The sequence below is a fragment of the Bactrocera dorsalis genome, chromosome 4, assembly GCF_023373825.1.
Source record: "Bactrocera dorsalis isolate Fly_Bdor chromosome 4, ASM2337382v1, whole genome shotgun sequence".
Classification (NCBI taxonomy): Eukaryota; Metazoa; Arthropoda; class Insecta; order Diptera; family Tephritidae; genus Bactrocera; species Bactrocera dorsalis.
In genome coordinates, this window is record NC_064306.1 from 56467873 (window position 1) to 56487438 (window position 19566).

The 19566-nt window shown below is 35.9% G+C and overlaps 3 protein-coding genes across 3 annotated transcripts; all 3 read left to right on the top strand.

Moving 5' to 3' along the window:
* The first annotated feature begins 317 nt into the window (after positions 1–317).
* LOC105224304 (antigen 5 like allergen Cul n 1) lies at positions 318–1316 on the top strand. Its single transcript, XM_011202353.3, has 3 exons — positions 318–541; positions 613–1001; positions 1066–1316. The coding sequence occupies exons 1-3, from the start codon at positions 419–421 to the stop codon at positions 1301–1303; spliced, it is 750 nt and encodes a 249-aa protein (XP_011200655.2). The 5' UTR covers positions 318–418; the 3' UTR covers positions 1304–1316.
* A 3947-nt stretch (positions 1317–5263) lies between these two features.
* Positions 5264–6333, top strand: LOC105224306 (antigen 5 like allergen Cul n 1-like). Its single transcript, XM_011202354.4, has 3 exons — positions 5264–5432; positions 5494–5882; positions 5959–6333. The coding sequence occupies exons 1-3, from the start codon at positions 5310–5312 to the stop codon at positions 6212–6214; spliced, it is 768 nt and encodes a 255-aa protein (XP_011200656.2). The 5' UTR covers positions 5264–5309; the 3' UTR covers positions 6215–6333.
* Positions 6334–11464: 5131 nt separating this feature from the next.
* LOC105224307 (antigen 5 like allergen Cul n 1) lies at positions 11465–12495 on the top strand. The gene is made up of 3 exons (XM_011202355.3): positions 11465–11628; positions 11690–12078; positions 12156–12495. The coding sequence occupies exons 1-3, from the start codon at positions 11506–11508 to the stop codon at positions 12409–12411; spliced, it is 768 nt and encodes a 255-aa protein (XP_011200657.2). The 5' UTR covers positions 11465–11505; the 3' UTR covers positions 12412–12495.
* The last annotated feature ends 7071 nt before the right edge of the window (positions 12496–19566 follow it).

Here is a 19566-nt window from a genome sequence, read left to right on the forward strand (position 1 = left end):
AAGAAATCGAGTTCCATACATAATGACATGACAAACTTGTGTAGCGCTCTTATTGAAAAACCTGTTAATATCGCTCTCCTTGGCTATATGAAAAGCGATTATGGACGAATATTTTTTTTTTATAAAAAATTGATGAGTTGCGATTAGGGGATTCCACTGTTATCTTTGTAGTATATTATGTATTCTCTTGAGCACAAATATTTATAAAATGCGCAGAACTCAGTAAATACTAAATACAAAACTCTACAAGTATTTACTTTTGGGGAACTTGAAAGCGTGTCGATTAAACATATGAAAGACAAACTGATAAAAGCAACTGTGGCCTTCAATTATATACACAGTCTGACATTTAGCTTGTTGGGAAGCGTACGAACTTAAACTTAACTATTTTAACGGTATTATTTGCTGAAACATTGCAATGGAATTGAGGCTCGTATTTGTCATCATTTCACTGACAGCGCTTCAAATCGCCGAAGCGGTAAATTATTGCAACAAATCACTTTGTGGTGCCAAAAAGCACATCGCATGCAACAATAACGGGGTAAGAAGAGCGTTTAGACGCTGTAGAATCCTAAAGGAACAACTTCAGTTAATATTTCAAAAATTTTAAAGAAATTCGCAGCGTCCTGCCGAAATGCCGCCATGGTAACCTTAACACAGGCAAACAAGAACCTTATCGTTAAGTTGCACAACACCAAGCGGAACACAGTGGCGAGTGGTAAGACCAAATTGAAGGCGGCCTGCCGCATGGGCACCATGCAGTGGAACGACGAATTGGCCGCACTGGCCGCGTTGAATGTCAAGCAATGCCAAATGAAGCATGACGCCTGCCACAATACTCCGGCTTTCAAGTATTCGGGTCAGAATTTGGCTTGGTCCAGTTACTATGGCACGCCGAATGTACCGCAATTGTTGCAAAAATTGATCAATTTGTGGTATGATGAAATCAAGTACACCACTCAGGCGTACATCAATAAATACCCCAACAATTATAGTGGACCGTGAGTATTACAAGGAGTTGATGTTGTGTTGTGATAAGTTTTCATTTGTTTTATGTGTTTACAGCGCCATTGGTCATTTTACGGTTATGGTTGGGCAAGCAAACATACGTGTCGGTTGCGCTGTTAGCACCTACTCGGTGGCGGGTCAATCATATAAGGCATTTCTGCTGGCCTGCAATTATGCCACTACCAACATGATCGGCTCCGCGATGTATACGACGTGTGCAAAGGCGGCTTCTGGTTGTAAGAAGGGTACAAATGCGGCCTTCCCTAGTCTTTGTGCGAAAACCGAAGTTTATTAATTACGGAAATATAATATAATATATATAAGATAATTAGAAGCATATGTTGTATTTGTATTTGAGAATTTTGCGTGGAGAGCAGAAGCAGATGTTTTTTTTTTGTGGATCAGTTGGAGTTTTAAGACTTAATCCATAAGCTTTTCAAATCTTTTTTAGGGGAAAATGCTTTTTAAATCATAAAACTAACAGTATAAAGCAAAAAAGTGCGCGAGAGAGAAAGAGAAAAGATTTTCTATCGTACTTTTAGGCTATTTTACTCTCTATCTCTCAGAGTAATTTCGCAATTTCCGCACTATTCTGTGTTTCTTGAAAACACAATGCTAATATTTACAATAACTACAAAACAACAAAACAAATGTATCAAGCCCCTTAAATCAAGAAAAAAAGTCTTCCGCAAGCTGGTAATTTTCCAGTCTTCAAAAGCGCTTTTATGTTTAATAATACAATGCGAAAGCTCAAAGCGGTACTCAGTTAAGCCAAGTTCAAGTGTTACTCGCCAAACAAGCAAACAAAAAATAAAAAAAAAACAGTTATTTTATGGATATTATTTTAAGAAGTTGGAATTAAGGGTACAATGACTCTTTGGGTCCAGTTCGAATTTTTTGACAAAGAGAAATATCCTAAATAAATTCATCCCATGTGATAGTTTGCTTTCTAGGGATTTTTGAGGTTAAGTAAATAGATAGAGCTTTAGGATATATTTCGACAATATAAATATAACTGCATTTTTTTTTGTCAAAAAAAAATCGAGATTTTGGGAATTTTTATTGATTATTTTGGGTTGTCGAAAAAGTCTTTTCGTATTTTGTCAACAGATGTCGTTGCAGTCATATAGTATATCTCCAGTGCTACTAATCACATTGTGTCATACTATATAGTGCTGGAAAGGTGAGATTTAAAGCTTCATTTTACCAGGAAAATTAAATTCGGAGAAGATGGAAAAAAGTTACAGATCTTCAAAAATGCGTGAATATAATGAAGAAATTTGCTATATTTTGTAATTTTTGTATTAAAAAGGAAAGAATGCCACAAAAGCCACCAATGAAATTTGTGAAGTCTACGGAGACGATACTGTATTACTTCGTGTAGCACAACATTGCTTCGCTCGCTTCCGTTCTGGAAATTTCGATGTGAAAGTTGAACCTCGCTCTGGTCGACCTATCGTTGAAAAATCCGATGAAATTATAGAAAAGATTGACCAGGACCGTCACATAAGCAGCCATGGCATTGCTAGGGAACTTCACATTCATCATCAAACGGTTTTGAACCATTTAGAAAGAGCTGGCTACAAACAGAAGCTCGATGTTTGGGTATCACATGAATTGTCTGTGAAAATTTTAATTGACCGAATTAACATCTGCGATTCTTTGCTGAAATGAAATCGAAGCATTTCTGAAGCGAATGGTAACAGGAGACGAAAAGTGGATCAAATATGGCAATAATGTGCGAAAAAGATTCCAAGCGTCGTGAAGCTCAACAAATGATCGCAAAGTCAGGATTGACGCCTCGAAAAGTTATGCTGAGTGTTTGGTGGGATTGGAAAGGAGCCATCCACCATGATCTCCTCCAGCCTGGTCGAGCGACTGATTCTACGTTTTACTGTCAGCAACTGATGAGATTGAAGCAAGCAATCAAAAAAAAGGGACAAGACTGATAACAGAAAGAGCTTCGTCCTCCATCAGGACAACGCTAGACCACACACATCTTTGATGACTCGGCAAAAACTGGGAGAACTTAGCTGGGAAGTTTTGATGCATCCACCATATAGCCCTGACTTTGCACCATTCGACTACCATTTGTTTCGGTCAATGCAGAACTCTCTTAATGGTGTAAAGTTGGCTTCAAGAGAAGCCTGTTAAAATTACTTGTCGCAGTTTTTCGAGAAACCAGACAAGTTTTTCACTGATGAAATAATGTCCCTAGCGGAAACATGGCAAAAAGTGGTCGACCAAAATGGTATATTTGGTTCATTAAAGTTTGTATAAATATAAAAGAAAAAGTTGCAAAGACTTTTTTGACTACTCTATATAATTCCAAGCGTTTAAATGTGCTTAGTGTTCTCTACAATCAAATTATGCGGTCAAGATGTATAGAAAACCCTGTGAGAAAGTTTCAAGCTTGTTTAAACAAGAGCCGAACAGCTCTTTCTTCTAATTGCTGTCTCTTTATAACGAACTCGAATTTTTAAAAATCACTTCTCTACCAAATTCTTTGCAAGTTAAGAAAGTAATTTGTGAGAAAATAAAATCGATTTTTCGAGCCCATTACTTGGGATGACTCCCTTTATATCTTTAGTAAGTAAATTTGTATAAAAAACTGTTAAACTTTAACTCTGTGCTTTTGAAAACTATAACTATAGTTACATATACTTAAGTACATATGGGGGCTGGAAGAAATGCGGATAGAAGAGTAAGCGTGTGAATTCACTTCGTTCTCTCTTTTGAGTTTATTTCTGCTTTTTTGCTCAAACAACACCAGCGAAATTCCTCAGTTTACCGACTTTGAAACAAATTGATAATTCAATAGCGAAGCAAAACCAACGGTGTAAAAAAGTATGATAGAACCGACGTCAAAGGCAAAATAAAATACTCGTACATACCAAAATACATAAACAACACAGAAAAACAGAACAAAAAAAAAATAGAACAAATTTACTGAACTAAGACAAATATTTTCAATTTTTTTTTTATCATATTTGACATAAACCATAACAGCTACATATGACCATCTAGCCGGTACAACAGCGCATTTATATATAGAATCTTTAGACATAACTCGGTGGCTAACGGCGGTTTGTCGAGCACCGACTACATACTTCCACTTTTCAATTGGTAAGGAATGTTCAGGCATAGAAAAAGATGGTTTACGTAAAGGAATGGTAACTGAAAGCATCACATTCAACATTTTAAAGGAATGCTCAATAATTGAAGACAGAGTTGCTGTGGGGATACATGGTTTGGAGTTAGACATAAGGCAGCTTTTTAAACTGCCAGACCACTGCAGTATATAGAAAAGGATCAGCAGGTAGGTTATGTAAAATGGCTGATCGAGAGAGATCGTGCGTGTACTGCCATATGTAGTACTTTGTGAAGCCATACAAAATAAGAACTCCTGTGTTCGGACTCACAGACTGCATAGGTCGCACTCCGGAGCAGCAAATCTACTGCTACCTTGATGGCTGCAACTTCAGCAGGTAACTCTAGTGTTAACATATACGTGGACAGTCAAGCATCAATGAAGGTTTTAACTTCGTTACGCTTCTCGGCCAAAAGTGTTTTGGGAAACAGGGTAGCAGTGGTGAGAACCGCCAGAAACAAGCGACTTAACTTCTATGGGTGCCAGGACAAGTTCTAAGTTAAGGTTTTAACTAAAACACAAATTTTCTCACTTTAGATGATCTTGGAAGGAGTTATCCTGTAAGCGCGGGTGCAACGCTTTTCCAAGGAGTCACCGGAAATGACCTCGCAAAAGCCGAATTAAAAAAATTTTTTCCAAAAATTTCAGAATTTCTTTGTTAACAGTGTATGTTTATAACAATAAAAAATTCTAATAAAATTTTTAAGTTTTTATATGAGAACAAATTGTTGAAGAAATGCTGTGTTTTACCCGAGGAAAACCCATGTAACCCCTTTAAAAGAGCATTATATGTACGAATAAAACATCTTTTTAATAACTAAAAATATTAAAATTCCAGCGTCTTTCCTTGGCAAATGTACTACATATATACTATATATGGTAACTTGAGAAACTCCATCGAACAAACATTAAAAGAAAAATAAAAAATGTAAAAAAAAAAAAAATGTTTACAACCATCCCTAATGCCCGCAGCTATTTGCAATGTATATTAATTATTTTAGCTCAAAATAAATAAAAAATAAATTTTATTGTTGAAGTGTTTCTAATGTAATTAAGAAATGAGTTACAAAAACCATAAAAAGGCCGGAGTACCAGAAACTTATCATAGTCAATTACAGCACAGCAAATAAACTTATAGCACTAACTAACAATGGAGCCTAAATTTCTGTTACTCGCCTCCTTCATCGTGGCGCTACAAATCGTGTGTGCTCAGGATTACTGTGATTCGTTGTATTGTGATTCCAGGACGCACATAGCTTGCAACAACACTGGCGTAAGTTGGAAGAGCGAAACTAGCAACACAGTGAGTAATACACAATTCCTTGCACCGTTAGGAATTCGCAGCGTCCTGCCAAAGTCCAGCCATGGTCACTTTTACACAGGCAGAGAAAAACTCGATTGTCGATGCGCACAATGCCAAACGTAACACCGTGGCTGGCGGCAAGACAGCGCTGAAGCCAGCCTGTCGCATGGCCACCATGCAGTGGGACGACGAATTGGCCACACTGGCGGCATTGAATGTCAAACAATGTAAGGCGAAGCATGACGCCTGTCACAATACAGCGGACTTCGAGTACTCCGGTCAGAATTTGGCACGGAGATCTTTCAATAAATCGCCGAATATAACGCAATTGTCATTACAATCTGTGGATATGTGGTATAATAAGATTAAGGATATCAAAATGAAGTATATAAATAAGTTTCCGAGTAAAGATAAGAGACCGTAAGTGTTGCTTATATGGATTTTTTAATGTTTTAATTATTTTTAATGAGTTTTGTATGAAATTTCTGTATTTTAGCAAAATCGGACATTTTACCGTTATGATGGCAGATCGTAATATTCGCGTAGGATGCGCTGCTTCCACTTACCGCGTATCGGGTCATCGATATACAGTATTCTTGTTCGTCTGTAATTATGCAACAACAAATATAATAGGCATCCCAATTTATGAGAGTTGTTCGGTAGCAGCTTCGAATTGCACGACTGGCAAGAACCCAACATACACTAGCCTTTGTTCGGTGGCGGAAGAGTATGATGTTAACACATTTGTTTAAAAGCGTGTAATTCTAAATGGAATTCCGGTTTTGTTATGTTTAATAAGTCGATAAAATTAGGTTGATGAGACATAATTAATATATATACTACATGGAATTATAAAGTGAAAAAATACCGATTTTACTAAAAAAAAATTATTTATCCGCAACTCGAAACTCTCTAAGATCGTTTCAACGAACACTAATCCACGTCGCTTGGACCTTCTAATGAGGCCAACTGACTTGTTTAGACAACGAATCACACCTCAAAGCTCTTCACAAATCTTATCAAATGTAGCTATTCTAATAGTCCTCCCTTCCATATTCTTATGGAGTTAGCAGCCTTTGTTCGAACCCTACCAAAACTATATATCTATTAATGATAGAATAATGTATCTAACGGAAAAATGGCAAAAAGTGGTCGTCCAAAATGGTACATATTTGGTTCATTAAAGTTCATTATAAATACAAAAAAAAAAAAATTGTTGAAAAGACTTTTTCGACTACCCTATATAATTCCATGCGTTTACATGTGCTTAGTGTTCCTTACAATCAAATCATGCGGTCAAGATGTATTTTAGATACGGTGGAGGAAGGTTTAGAAAACCCTGTGAGAAAGTATCAAGTGTGTTTAAACAAGAGCCGAACAGCTCTTTCTTCTAATTGCTGTATCTTTAAAACAACTTCGAATTTTTAAAAATCCCTTTTCTATCGTATTCTTTGCAAGTTAAGGAAGTAATTTATGAGAAAATAAAATCGATTTTTTGAGACCATTACTTGGGATGTTCCCCTTTATATCTTTAGTAAGTAAATTTGTATAAAAAACTGTGTTCAACTTCAACTCTGTGCTTTTGACAACTATAACTGCGGTTACATATACTTAAGTATATAAGGGGGCTGGAAGAAATGCGGATAGAAGAGTAAGCGTGTGAATTCACTTCGTTCTCTCTTTTGAGTTTATTACTGCTTTTTTGCTCAAAAAACACCAGCGAAATTCCTCAGTTTACCGACTTTGAAACAAATTGATAATTCAATAGCGAAGCAAAACCAACGGTGTAAAAAAGTATGATAGAACCGACGTCAAAGGCAAAATAAAATACATACCAAAATACATAAACAACAAAGAAAAACAAAACAAAAAAAAAAACAAAAAATAGAACAAATAAATAAAAACTTAAAATTTACTGAACTAAGACAAATATTTTCCAATTTTTTTTTTTTTTTCTAATTTTGACATAAAGGGCAATAGCTATGACTGGCTAGATAGATACAATACAAATCCATTATATTGTTTTATAAATATTATATTTTCTTAATCTTTATATATATAAATCTTCTGACCGTGTGTTTGCATTTGAACTGCTCCTTAACGGATAGACCGATTTTGATGAAATTTTGTGTGTATGTTCAAGGAGATTCGAGAATGGTTTAGATTTACAATTTGGTCCACTAGAAAATGTTTTTTAAATTATTTTTTCATTTTTAATCAATTGTTAATTTTGGAATGTTTGACCGATAGATGGCGCTACCATCGCAGTATCCAATATTCAAACCTTAAATTGGCGTAAACGTGCATTAAAGAAAACGATGCCAAAGTAAAAGGCGACATCTGTGGATCAAGTTTTTATATTGTGGACAGAGTTCGTTCTTAATACCATGTTCAGACCGAAATTTTAAAAGGTTAGATTACATTTAAGCATTTCATAACACAACAGTGTTCTCACTGCCGTTAGAAAGATCAAAAAACAGCTATTTATCAAAAGAAAAGATTGTCATACAATATTTTGAAATAAAAACCGTCCTTTTTCAAATATTTTCCATATAATAGAAATAGTGGATGCATTTTTTCATTTGTTAAGTCGATTTTCAGGTGAAATTAGATTCATTGCTTTAAAAAAAATTGTTTGTTTACATTTTTTCCTTTTATAGTGCCTAAATCAGCTGTGATAATGTAACAGATTTCCAATGCTGACAAGTAGGTGGCGCAAAATCAAAGTTGCACAGAGAGATTTAGCGTGGATCAGTTTCAAACCATTTCAATGAAGTGATTTGGAAATATCATTTTTGTATGGCGAAATCTTGATAAATTTTTAAGATTAATGGGATAATCCATTCAACAGCCGAAATCGTGTTATTAAGTGTCGGTCTGAACATGGTATAAGTAATAAATTGGGTGGTGCAATACGTCTATGGGTAGCTATAACATTTTTTTCATACCTGCTAACAATTGGAGGGGGTATCTTGACCGGCAATTTAAAATTTCAAAAGGTCGGGCATAAAAAAATAGCGGCATAACTGAAGTGTTGATAAAAAATTTGAGATACACAGAAATCTTTTCGAAGCATTGCACAGAGCAATGCAATATTTAACGGGAACGATGAATACATATATGCGTACAATTTCAAACTGATCCTTCCTGAAAAATAATAAAATTGCTAAATATTGGGAATGGTAGAATAGAACTGCAATCAAATACACAATGCAATGAATTACAACTGGCTCATTTATCATTCGATGAATAATATACCACGGGCATCCCAAAAGACTGATGCCATAACCATGCCAGCCGATTTTTTTGTCTTTCCACGCTTGAGAACCGTTTCTTAATATGAAGTCCACCAGGCTGACAATCGATTGGACTCGATTGATTTCACTGATGCACAGCCCAAATTCAATAGTATTTTTACTCCAAAAACCAATTCTTTCTTAACGCACGAAATGCTTTTTGATTCATTTTTGTTGCTTCATCAAAAATGCGATTATTCCTTAACTAATTCTTATAATCTAACTAACAGAAATCATATACATAGATGGTATTAGTAGTACTACCTATGTATCAGCCACAGTAAAACGTAGGCGGGTCCTCTAGTAATTTATAAAAAGAGTCCAAGAGCTCGCTACTCTAATGGGAGCATGAAGAAACGCCCCTGCGCGGGTGACTCTTAAATTTATACTGCTCCAGATACCACTTCGCTGAAAACAGCGCATTTATATATACAGTGGCTCACAGCTTATTTCGTGTAAGCAACATTTTTGATAATACTGATATGAAATTAATATTTTTTTGTTCTAAACTAAATGAACGAATGATGCAATTATATTGATAATTTAGTTTTAAATACAAAACATGTAAACAAATTTACAAAAGTATTCAAATTCAATATTTTATTAAACAAAAACCAAAAACACTCACTTATTTTGTGTGGTATAAAAATTCTTACTAAAAAGTTATAAAAAGTAAACAAAAATAAAATTTCAATATTTTGTGGAAAAGCATTTTTGCTCGATTACAGCTTTCATGCGGTTTTGCATTGATTCCACCAATTTTTTTTGTATAATCTGGCGATATTTTACCCCACTCTTCCTTCAAAGCCGCTTTTAGAGTTTGGGCGCTAGAAATGTGGTGTTTTCTAATATTAATTGCCAGAATGTGCCATACATTTTCAAAACTGGTGACTGTGCAGGTGTTTGGACGAGGTGTGGACAATTCCAAATGAGCCAAGTTTGTGCAAGACCAGATTTATGTTTAGGGTCGTTGTCCTGGTGGAAGCGAAAAGTGTCACGTATACCCAGGTCTTCTGCACTTTGAAGCAAATTTTGCTTGAGTAAGTCTAGTCTTCTTTATTCATAGTGGAGTCTATAAACTCCAATCGACCAACGCCTGCAGATGACATACACCCCCAAACCATTACATGACCGCCACCATGTTTTACTGTTACGCGTAAATTTTTTGTTTGGAGCTCAGTATTTGGTTGCCGCCGTACGTATGCTTTACCATCTGACGCAAAAAGATTAAACTTGCTCTCATCGGCGAAAATAACCGTATTCCAAAAAGCATTGTCCTTGTTTAAATGGTCTTTTGCGAACTGTAAACGGGCTTTTTTATTTTTCTTATTTATAAAAGGCTTATTCCGTGCTCTTCGCCCATGAAAATTGGAGTCTATTAATATTCTGCGCACAGTTTCTGGATGACATTTTTTGCCGAGAAACATTTAAACATCTTTGGTCACCGCTGGAGCACTTAACATTGGTTTTTTTTTTAATCTTTTTTAAAATCCACCTCTCATCCGTTTCATTAAAAATTTTATTAGGAGCCTTTCGACCCTTGTTATGCACGCGATTTTCACGAACAAAGCGCTGAATTATATATTGAACTGTAGATGAACTTAAATCAACCATTTCAGCAATTTGTTTTTGCGTTTTTCCACTTTGAAAATGTTTAATAACTAATTCGCGTTTTTCAATTAAAGTGCGTGGACCCATGTGATCTACCGCGTATTTGCAACTGATCTGCATTGTTTTTAGAACCTAAACTGCTTCTTAAGTGTTCATAGTTCACTCTTTGATTTACCGTTAGTTTTCTGCATCCGTTATTTCCATACATGAACGAAAATCAACACACGAAATAAGCTGTGACCCATGAATTATGAGTGTTTTTGGTTTTTGTTTAATAAAATATTGAATTTGAATACTTTTGTAAATTTGTTTACATGTTTTGTATTTAAAACTAAATTATCAATATAATTGCATCATTCGTTCATTTAGTTCAGAACAAAAAAAATATTAATTTCATATCAGTATTATCAAAAATGTTGCTTACACGAAATGAGCTGTGAGCCACTGTATGTAGAATTTTTAGACATAACTCGGTGGCTAATGGCGGTTTGCCTAGCACCGGCTACATACTTTAACTTTTCAATTGGTAAGGAATGTTCAGGCATAGAAAAAGATGGTTGACGTAAAGGAATGTTAACTGAAAGCATCACATTCAACATTTAAATGGAATGCTCGATAATTGAAGACAGAGTTGCTCTGAGGATACACTGTCCGGAGTTAGGCATAAGGTAGCTTTTTAAACTGAGAGACCACTGCAGTAGGTTAGGTTAAATGGCTGATCTAGAGAGATCGTGCGTGAACTGCCGTATGTAGTACTTTGTGAAATGTACTACATATAGTATATACTATACATATATGGTAATTAACTGAGCATGTAACTGATGTAAAGAATAATCCGAAGAGACACCCTAAAAATTCCTTGAGAAACTCCATCGAACAGACATTAAAAGGTAAAGCTGCCGAAGAAAAATAAAAAAAATGTAAAAAAATGTTTTTCAACCGTTCCTAATGCCCGCAGTTATTTTCAATATTTATTAATAATTTTAGCTCAAAATAAATAAAAAACTAATTTTATTGTTGAAGTGTTTCTAATGTAATTAAGAAATGCGTTACAAAAACCATAAAAAGGCCGGAGTACCGTAAACTTATCATAGTCATTTACAGCACAGCAAATAAACATATAACACTACCTTACAATGGAACTTACATTTCTGTTACTCGTCTCCTTCAACGTGGCGCTACAAATCGTGTGTGCTCAGGATTACTGTGATTCGTCGTATTGTGGATCCAGAAAGCACATAGCTTGCAACAACAATGGGGTGAGTGCGAAATGCTAAACTAACACTACAGTGACTAATACACAATTCCTTGTACCGTTAGGCATTCGCAGCGTCCTGCCAAAGTCCAGCCATGGTCACTTTTACACAGGCAGAGAAAAACTCGATTGTCGATGCGCACAATGCCAAACGTAACACCGTGGCTGGCGGCAAGACAGCGCTGAAAACAGCCTGTCGCATGGCCACCATGCAGTGGGACGACGAATTGGCCAAACTAGCGGCATTCAATGTCAAACAATGTCAGATGAAGCACGACTCCTGTCGCAATACGAAGACCTTCAAGCACTCCGGTCAGAATTTGGCACGGAGATCTTTCAATAGCTCGCCGAATATAACGCAATTGTCATTACTATCTGTGGATGCGTGGTATAATGAGATTAAGGATACCAAAATGGAGTATATGAATGCGTATCCGAGTAGCTATAAGGGACCGTAAGTATTGCTTATATGAATTTTTTAATTTTTTTTATTATTTTTAATAAATTTTGTATACAATTTCTGTATTTAAGCGCAATCGGACATTTCACCGTTATGGTGGCAGATCGTAATATTCGCGTAGGCTGCGCTGCTTCCACTTACGGCGTATCGGGTCATCGATATACAGCATTCTTGTTTGCCTGTAATTATGCAACAACAAATATGGTAAATTTCCCGATTTATAAGAGTTGTTCGGTAGCAGCTTCGCAATGCACGACTGGTAAAAATCCGTCATACACTAGTCTTTGTTCGGCCTCCGAAAAGTACGATGTTAACAAATTTGTTTAAAAGCGTGTAATTCTAAATGGAATTCCGATTTTGTTATGTTTAATAAGTCGATAAAATTAGGTTGATATATAATTAATATATGTACATGGAATTATAAAGTGAAAAAATACCGATTTTACTAGGAAAAAATTATTTATCCGCAACTCGAACCTCTCTAAGATCGTTTCAACGAACACTAATCCACTTCGCTTGGACCTTCTAATGAGGTCAACTGACTTAGTTTAGACAACGAATCACACCTCAAAGCTATTCACAAATCTTATCAAATGTAGCTATTCTAATAGTCCTCCCATCCATATGCTTATTGAGTTAGCAGCCTTTGTTCGGATCCTACCAAAACTAGGTTCGTTCTGTTACAGGAGACCCATTAATAATTGAGTATTGAAAACTGGTCCAAGTGGTTTTTGACTTCCTGATTTGAAGGTTCTTCCATCCAACAAATATTGTAGAGACCGAAACAGGTCCGATGGTGCCAATTTTGGATCCTTTTTAGACCATGATCTCTTGCGCTTTACTTTTTTGTAAACAACTCTTTTTGTCAACAAAAACAATGAGTTCCACAATTGGATCCCTTCTTTGTCGTTTGATAAGCAAAGCATAGTCGTTAATACGATGAAACTAATTTCGTTCTATAAGAACATGAGAAACCCATATGACACGCTTCGAAATTATTCCTAGATGTTTCACGTGCTTCTGAACGGTCACATTAGAAAACTTTAATCTTTCAGTAATCTCTCGAGTTGTTATTCGACAATTATCATCGACCAACGACTTTATTTTATCCACATCAGCTTCACAAGGCCTTCCCAAACGGTGTGCATTCTCAGTGTTGAAACTGCCGGAACGGAGTTTTGCTAACAGCTGCTGGTACTGGCGCTGCTGCCGAAAAGAAGGAAGAAACGAAAAAGGAGGAGTCGGAGTCCGAGGAAGAGGACGACATGGGTTTCGGTTCGACTAAAAAACTCAACACTAAAGTTGATCCAAAAATCCAAACATTACTTGTACTGCATTTTTACTTTTTTGATAGTAAAACGGTAAAATACATATGCCGCAAATTCTGTTTTCCAACTTCCATCTTCGATAGGACACCAAACAAAAACTCTTCCAAAAATATTTGCGGAAAAATTTTACAAACAAGCCTTGCTAAATCAGCTCTTCAGATATAAATATAACGGTAAAATGGCTAAGTGTGAAGTTGGCTAAAAAAACAATTCAATAAGTTCAGCTGTTGTCATGAAACGAAATTGCTTAATGAACGACCCAATATGTTTAAAGGTTGGTGCCGCCACTAAGATTGTCGGAATTTTTTTACGGGTGGTAAAACATGGTTAGACGTGGAAGCTATTGTAAAAACTTTGAGCTGAGAAAATTTATAATCAAATCGCTATTAAATACAAATGGATTCTTCACTTATCTTTACTAGCGGAACTTAACTATTGATGGAAAAAATTCTCGTTAGTTTCCAAGTAGTATGAGAGGGCCTCACCATTAACTTTACCTATTAATTCTGTTGCATGAAACATTTTTAATCATATGCAGTTCAATTAACTCAACAATATAATATTTCCCAGAAATTGGGTGTACACAGCTAAAAAAAAAAACAAAAACAAATAAAAGTTTCACTTTAAGTTACGAGCAACACTTGTATAATTAGAGCTCGGTTTTTACGTATGTAAATATGCCTTATCGCCAACAATTTGCTTGTTAAATATTTCAAATAATTTTGCGTTGTTTGAAAAAAAAATCAGAAAGATTGAATGACTCACTTCCGTAAATTAAATTTAGACTAGACTAAATCTCCCAAAGTACATAATCTCCTTTTTGTAGAATTCTTTGATAAAAAACTGTATACAAATTAAACTCCAGAGGTCCAAGAAAGGCTAATGCCTGGCCATATAGTTCCCCATTCACAGTACAGTAGGCATTTTCAGAGGAATTTTTTGGCTAAGGACTAAATTTTAATACTTAAAATAGTTAGATAAGGACCTTATTAATGGGCGGCATCTGAACATGTGGTGTCTTGTACTTTTTTGTAAACTTAATGAACTCGTGATCGCGAAATTAGGTTATATCTGGAACCGCTATCCATCATTGTGCCTCATAACCTTAACACAGCAAACTGACAAGCGAACCTTGCGAGTTTCATTTTTGAACTTTTTCGAATACATCTGCTTTTTACTTTTTAGTGGAGCACTACTAGTCGTCTTCTTCACCCTTCCTTATAAGTATGTCAAAATGGTTTACTGGGTACTTACAAATAATGTAGTAAAAAATGACTCACTTAGAAATGTAGATATAACTCTACCTAACAGTTATGGGTGTTGTGTTTATTAGCACTGATAAGAATAGAAAAAAATGTTTGTAAATGAAATTAAGTTATGCCTTGAGATTATCTATTAATTTATTTCGATAAAGATAAACAATAGAAGAGTTGTCAAAGCTTTTTAGAGTAATAAATCAAGATAAGAGCATTACTGATTTGGATTTGGAAGAGTTAATTGTAGAATATTAATAGAATATAATAACAGGTGATCCAAGTAGAAGTACTTTTTTCAATAAACTTTTTTGACAAATCACAACTGAATTGTGTCAAGTTGTTATTTTTGTTCATCATGAAAAGACTTACACTTGAACAACGTTCACAAATCGTTCTACTTTATTACGAAAATTTACGTTTTGTAAAGAATATGTTTCGCGCGCTTCTTTAACTTATGGTCAACATAATTGGCCCACTGAGCGTACTGTTGGCAATACCTCCACTCATCTTGACACACAGCATTCATTATTGGATAATATTGGACCAAATAGGCCACATACAGCACGCAGTGCAGAGAATATAGCAGCCGTAGCTGAAAGTGTACGCGAAGACCGTGGATAGTCGATTCGGCGCCGTTCGCAGCAACTAGGACTGTCGTATTTAACGACTTAGCGGATTTTTTGTCGAGATCTTAAATTGAAAGCGTACAAATTATATGTAGTTTGTGCAAGAACTGAAGCCGCTCGACGTTTCCAAGCGACATTGCTTCTTACTATGGGCTCTTGAAAAGTATCAAGAAGATCTAACATTTTCGAGCCAAATTTTTTGCAGAGATGAGACCTATTTCTGGATCAATGGGTATGTAAACAAGCGATATTGCGCATTTGGGACGAAGAGCAAAATGGAGAGATTCAAGAACTATCATTTCATCTAGAAAAAAACGGTTTGGTGTGGTTTGTGTGCCAGTGGAATCATCTGTTTATATATCTTTAAAAATTACACTGGTGAGAAGGAGTCATCAATGGCGACCGTTATTGCGCGATGATAACCGACTTTTTAATACCTGAATTTAACAAGACGGCGCCACTTCCCACACATATTTGACCGAACTCTTCGGTGTGCAGATAATTTAACGTTTTGGGCCAGTCGATTAGCCACCAAGTTCGTGTGATATCACACCGTTAGACTTTTTGCTGTAGAGATATGTAAAGTCTTAAGTCTATGCGGACAATACCGCTCCGATTCAGGCCTTGGAGTAAAGCATTACGCGTGTCATTCGCCAGTTATCAGTGGAAATGCTCGAACGAGACATCGAAAATTGGACTCAACGGATGGACCATCTGAGACGTAGCAAAATTCAAGAGGTATACTCTTCATAGTAGAAAGTAAGGAATGCAAGACGAAATTTTTCTCTGTGTTCAAAGATTTTTACTATGTAGTTTCAATCTGATATAAGTATACATTATAAATGGAGTAACCAACCAGCATTTTTGAATTTACTAATCGGTTGAGTTCATTGGTTGACAACGAATTTGTATGACACTTCCTTAAGAGGACATTTAGTCCAAAACCTTCATAAGACCATATTTTTGCAAACTAATAAAATTGTCAATAGAATTCGATCTTGATCGATTTTGGCTCGTTTTAGGCAACCACAAAATTGTGAAAGAAATCTTCACGTTGATTAGGTTTAAAAAGAATTAATTCAGTTTCTGCAAAAAAAAATCCCTGGTCGCCTGTCAAAAAGTGGTGACATTAATTGACATCCAGATCCACACATTAGATTTCCCAGATGAAGCTTTAGCCCTAGTATTTACAAGGTGTCTTCGTCGAAAAATTATTAAAACCATAGGTTGATCTGACTTTAACGATAATAATATAATAATAATCTAAAAAATCGGTTTAAATGAAAGTATTGAACAGTACTAGAATATGAATTTGAAATCAACAATAAAATATTTGCAAAACAAACAAAAAACATATTTTATTTGACTGGAGACAACGTCAAATGGCAAAATATCCCACGCGCATAAAGTTTGCAAAACATTTATTGCGACATGTGTCCCATAAGTATTTTTATTGATCTCTAAATTTATCCACATGTCAAACATACATATATGTATGTATATATATTTACAGCAGACACTAGACAATTTGAACTAATAGTTACGTTTAGCTTTTTTTGGCCGCTTTGGCTAATATTGGTTGTCAAAAAAGTCTTGCGGTATTTTCGCTAGTTGGCGCTGAAAGCGCGTAGTTCTAGTTTTATTCGTCGCATCGGGTCATGCTACACCTTTTTGGAAAGCTCAATTCACGCGCTAACACGTGTTTGATTGATTGTCGTTTCTTTTAAGTCGTTCGTGAGTTATAGCGTCGCAAACATGAAGCGAAATAAAGAGAAAATACGGCATATTTTGCAGTACTACTACGATAAAGGCAAAAATGCTTCTCAAGCCGCCAATAAAATTTGTGCAGTTTACGGAGCCGATAGTTTCCATTTCCACCGCACAACGATGGTTTCAACGTTTTCGTTCTGGTGTAGAGGTGGTCGAAGATACGCCACGCTCCGGAAGGCCTGTCGTCGAAAATTGAGATAAAATCGTTGAATTGGTCTAAAGAGACCGGCATAGTAGCAGCCGTAGCATCGGTCAAGAGCTGGGCATGAGTCATCAAAAATTCATTTCAATTTCAATAAAAAAAAAATTCAATAAAAATACCGCAAGACTTTTTTGACAACCCAATATAACTACGCTGTTTACCTCTCTCTTAAAGTAATTTCTTATTTTGCGCCTGCTTCTTCTTCCTGATAGTTTATTAATTCTAGCAGTAAAAAAACGAAGCTAATATTTACAATAATTACACAACAAAGGAATCAAGCTCACTGAACTCGCAGAAAAAACTCTTCCGCAAGCTGGTAATTTGAGAGTCAATAGTGTCTTTGTCTTCAATAATACAATACTGCAGCTTAAAATGATATACAGTTAACTTAAGTTCAGGTGGTAGTCGCAAAAAGTAAATAAAAAAGAACTTATTGTATAAATATTTTCCAACTATATTTGTGTGTAATTAATTGGGTAATAAACAAGCCATACAACGGCAATGTTCAAAGTAAAACAAATACGACAAATTATGAAAGAAAAGGGAAATTAGGTCTGCAGTAAGGTGAAAAAGATTGGCTTTAGAAATGGGTCAGGGCAAAAATTGGCTTATGGAAAATTTTTGATGAAATTTTTAAACGTTTTACTTACTGAGAAAAGATTATCAGCGGAGTTTTACAAGACTTTGTTCCATCTTATGTCAAGGTCTAATTTTAAATAACCCGAGAATACTTGAAGAAAATTTTGGCACTCTGTACATCCCATAATTTGAACTCTTAACCCTAAAGCAATATATACGATGTAGCAAAATATGATCATAAAAATTTTCCAAGTAGACGCGAGAACAAATTTCCCAATTACCAATTGTATGCTGGCTTGACCCAGAACACTTCTTCAAATATCCTAATTAGTCACATACATCCTCATTGCTCTATCCTTACAAAATAGCTCATTTTCTGGACTCGCTAGACGAGATCGTTGACAATATGTAATTTTTTCCCCTTAAATGAATTTTCGCAACCGTTATGAATGGCTTCCCAAAATTAACGCAAGATTGGAGTTAAATACAGGGAATCCCAAAATTAACGAAAGATTTGAATTTGCCGAGCCGTAGCTTAGAGTGTACACGAAGACCGTGGAGCGTCGACTCGGAGCGTTCGCAGCATCTTGAACTGCCGTATGGAACGACTTGGCGCATTTTAAACCAAGATCTTAAATTGAAAGTGTACAGCTTCTGCTAGAACTGAAGCCGCTCGACCTTCCCAAGAGACATTGCTTCGCTCTACGGGCTCTTGAAAAGTTCTAAGGACATCCGGAGTTTTCAAGTCAAATTTTGCATAGCAATGTGAGCCTCATCGCTCGGGGTTAATGGGTATGTACTTGTACACAAGCAAAATTGCCGCATTTGGGACGAAAAGCAGCCTGAAAAGATTCAAGACCTGCCATTTCATCTAGATAAAACTACGGTTTAGTGTGGTTGTGGTAGAATCATCGATTCATATTTTTCAAAAATGATGTTGGTAAGAACGTAACCGTCACCGACCGTTATTGCGCCATCATAACCCACTACTTGATGCCTCAAATTGGAGCTCGCGATCTCGGCGACATTTGGTTTCAACCACTGTTTCAAGATGGTGCCACTTCCCACCCGTTGCATCAACCAATGGATTTATTGAGAGAGCACTTCGGTGTGGACATAATTTCTCGTTTTGGACCACTGGATTGGCCAACAAGATCATATTATATCATTTCGTTAGACTTTTTCCTTTGGGGATATGTAAAGTCTAAAGTCTATGCGGGCAATACGGTTCCGATTCAGGACTTGAAGCCAAACATCACGCGTGTCAATCGCCAGAAACCAGTCGAAATGTTTGAACAAATCATCGAAAATTGGACTCAACAGATAGACCATTTTTTTAAAAAAAAAAAAAACAAAATGCCAAAGAATCCTCCATTGTATTTGTTGTTGGATAATTAAGTAGTTTACGCAATTACTTACAACTTTCGTTATAACTTACAACTTTATGAGACTACATGAAACCCCTAAGTATATTGTGATTGGCTGCATAAAATGCTCAGTTCAACAGGAGTTATTATCTTCCACGAGCCCCCTTACCGACGAAAACTGCACTCGGAGAGTAAATAATATTCCATTTATCTTATCATCCACAAATTCGCTTCGATTTCATTTGTGTACTTCCTTATCTTATCTCTCATTAATTGCATTCAGGCATTTATCTCCGACGGAAGCTCTATATATACCAAAACTAATAAACGAAACAGCAATACCTTGACCCGTTG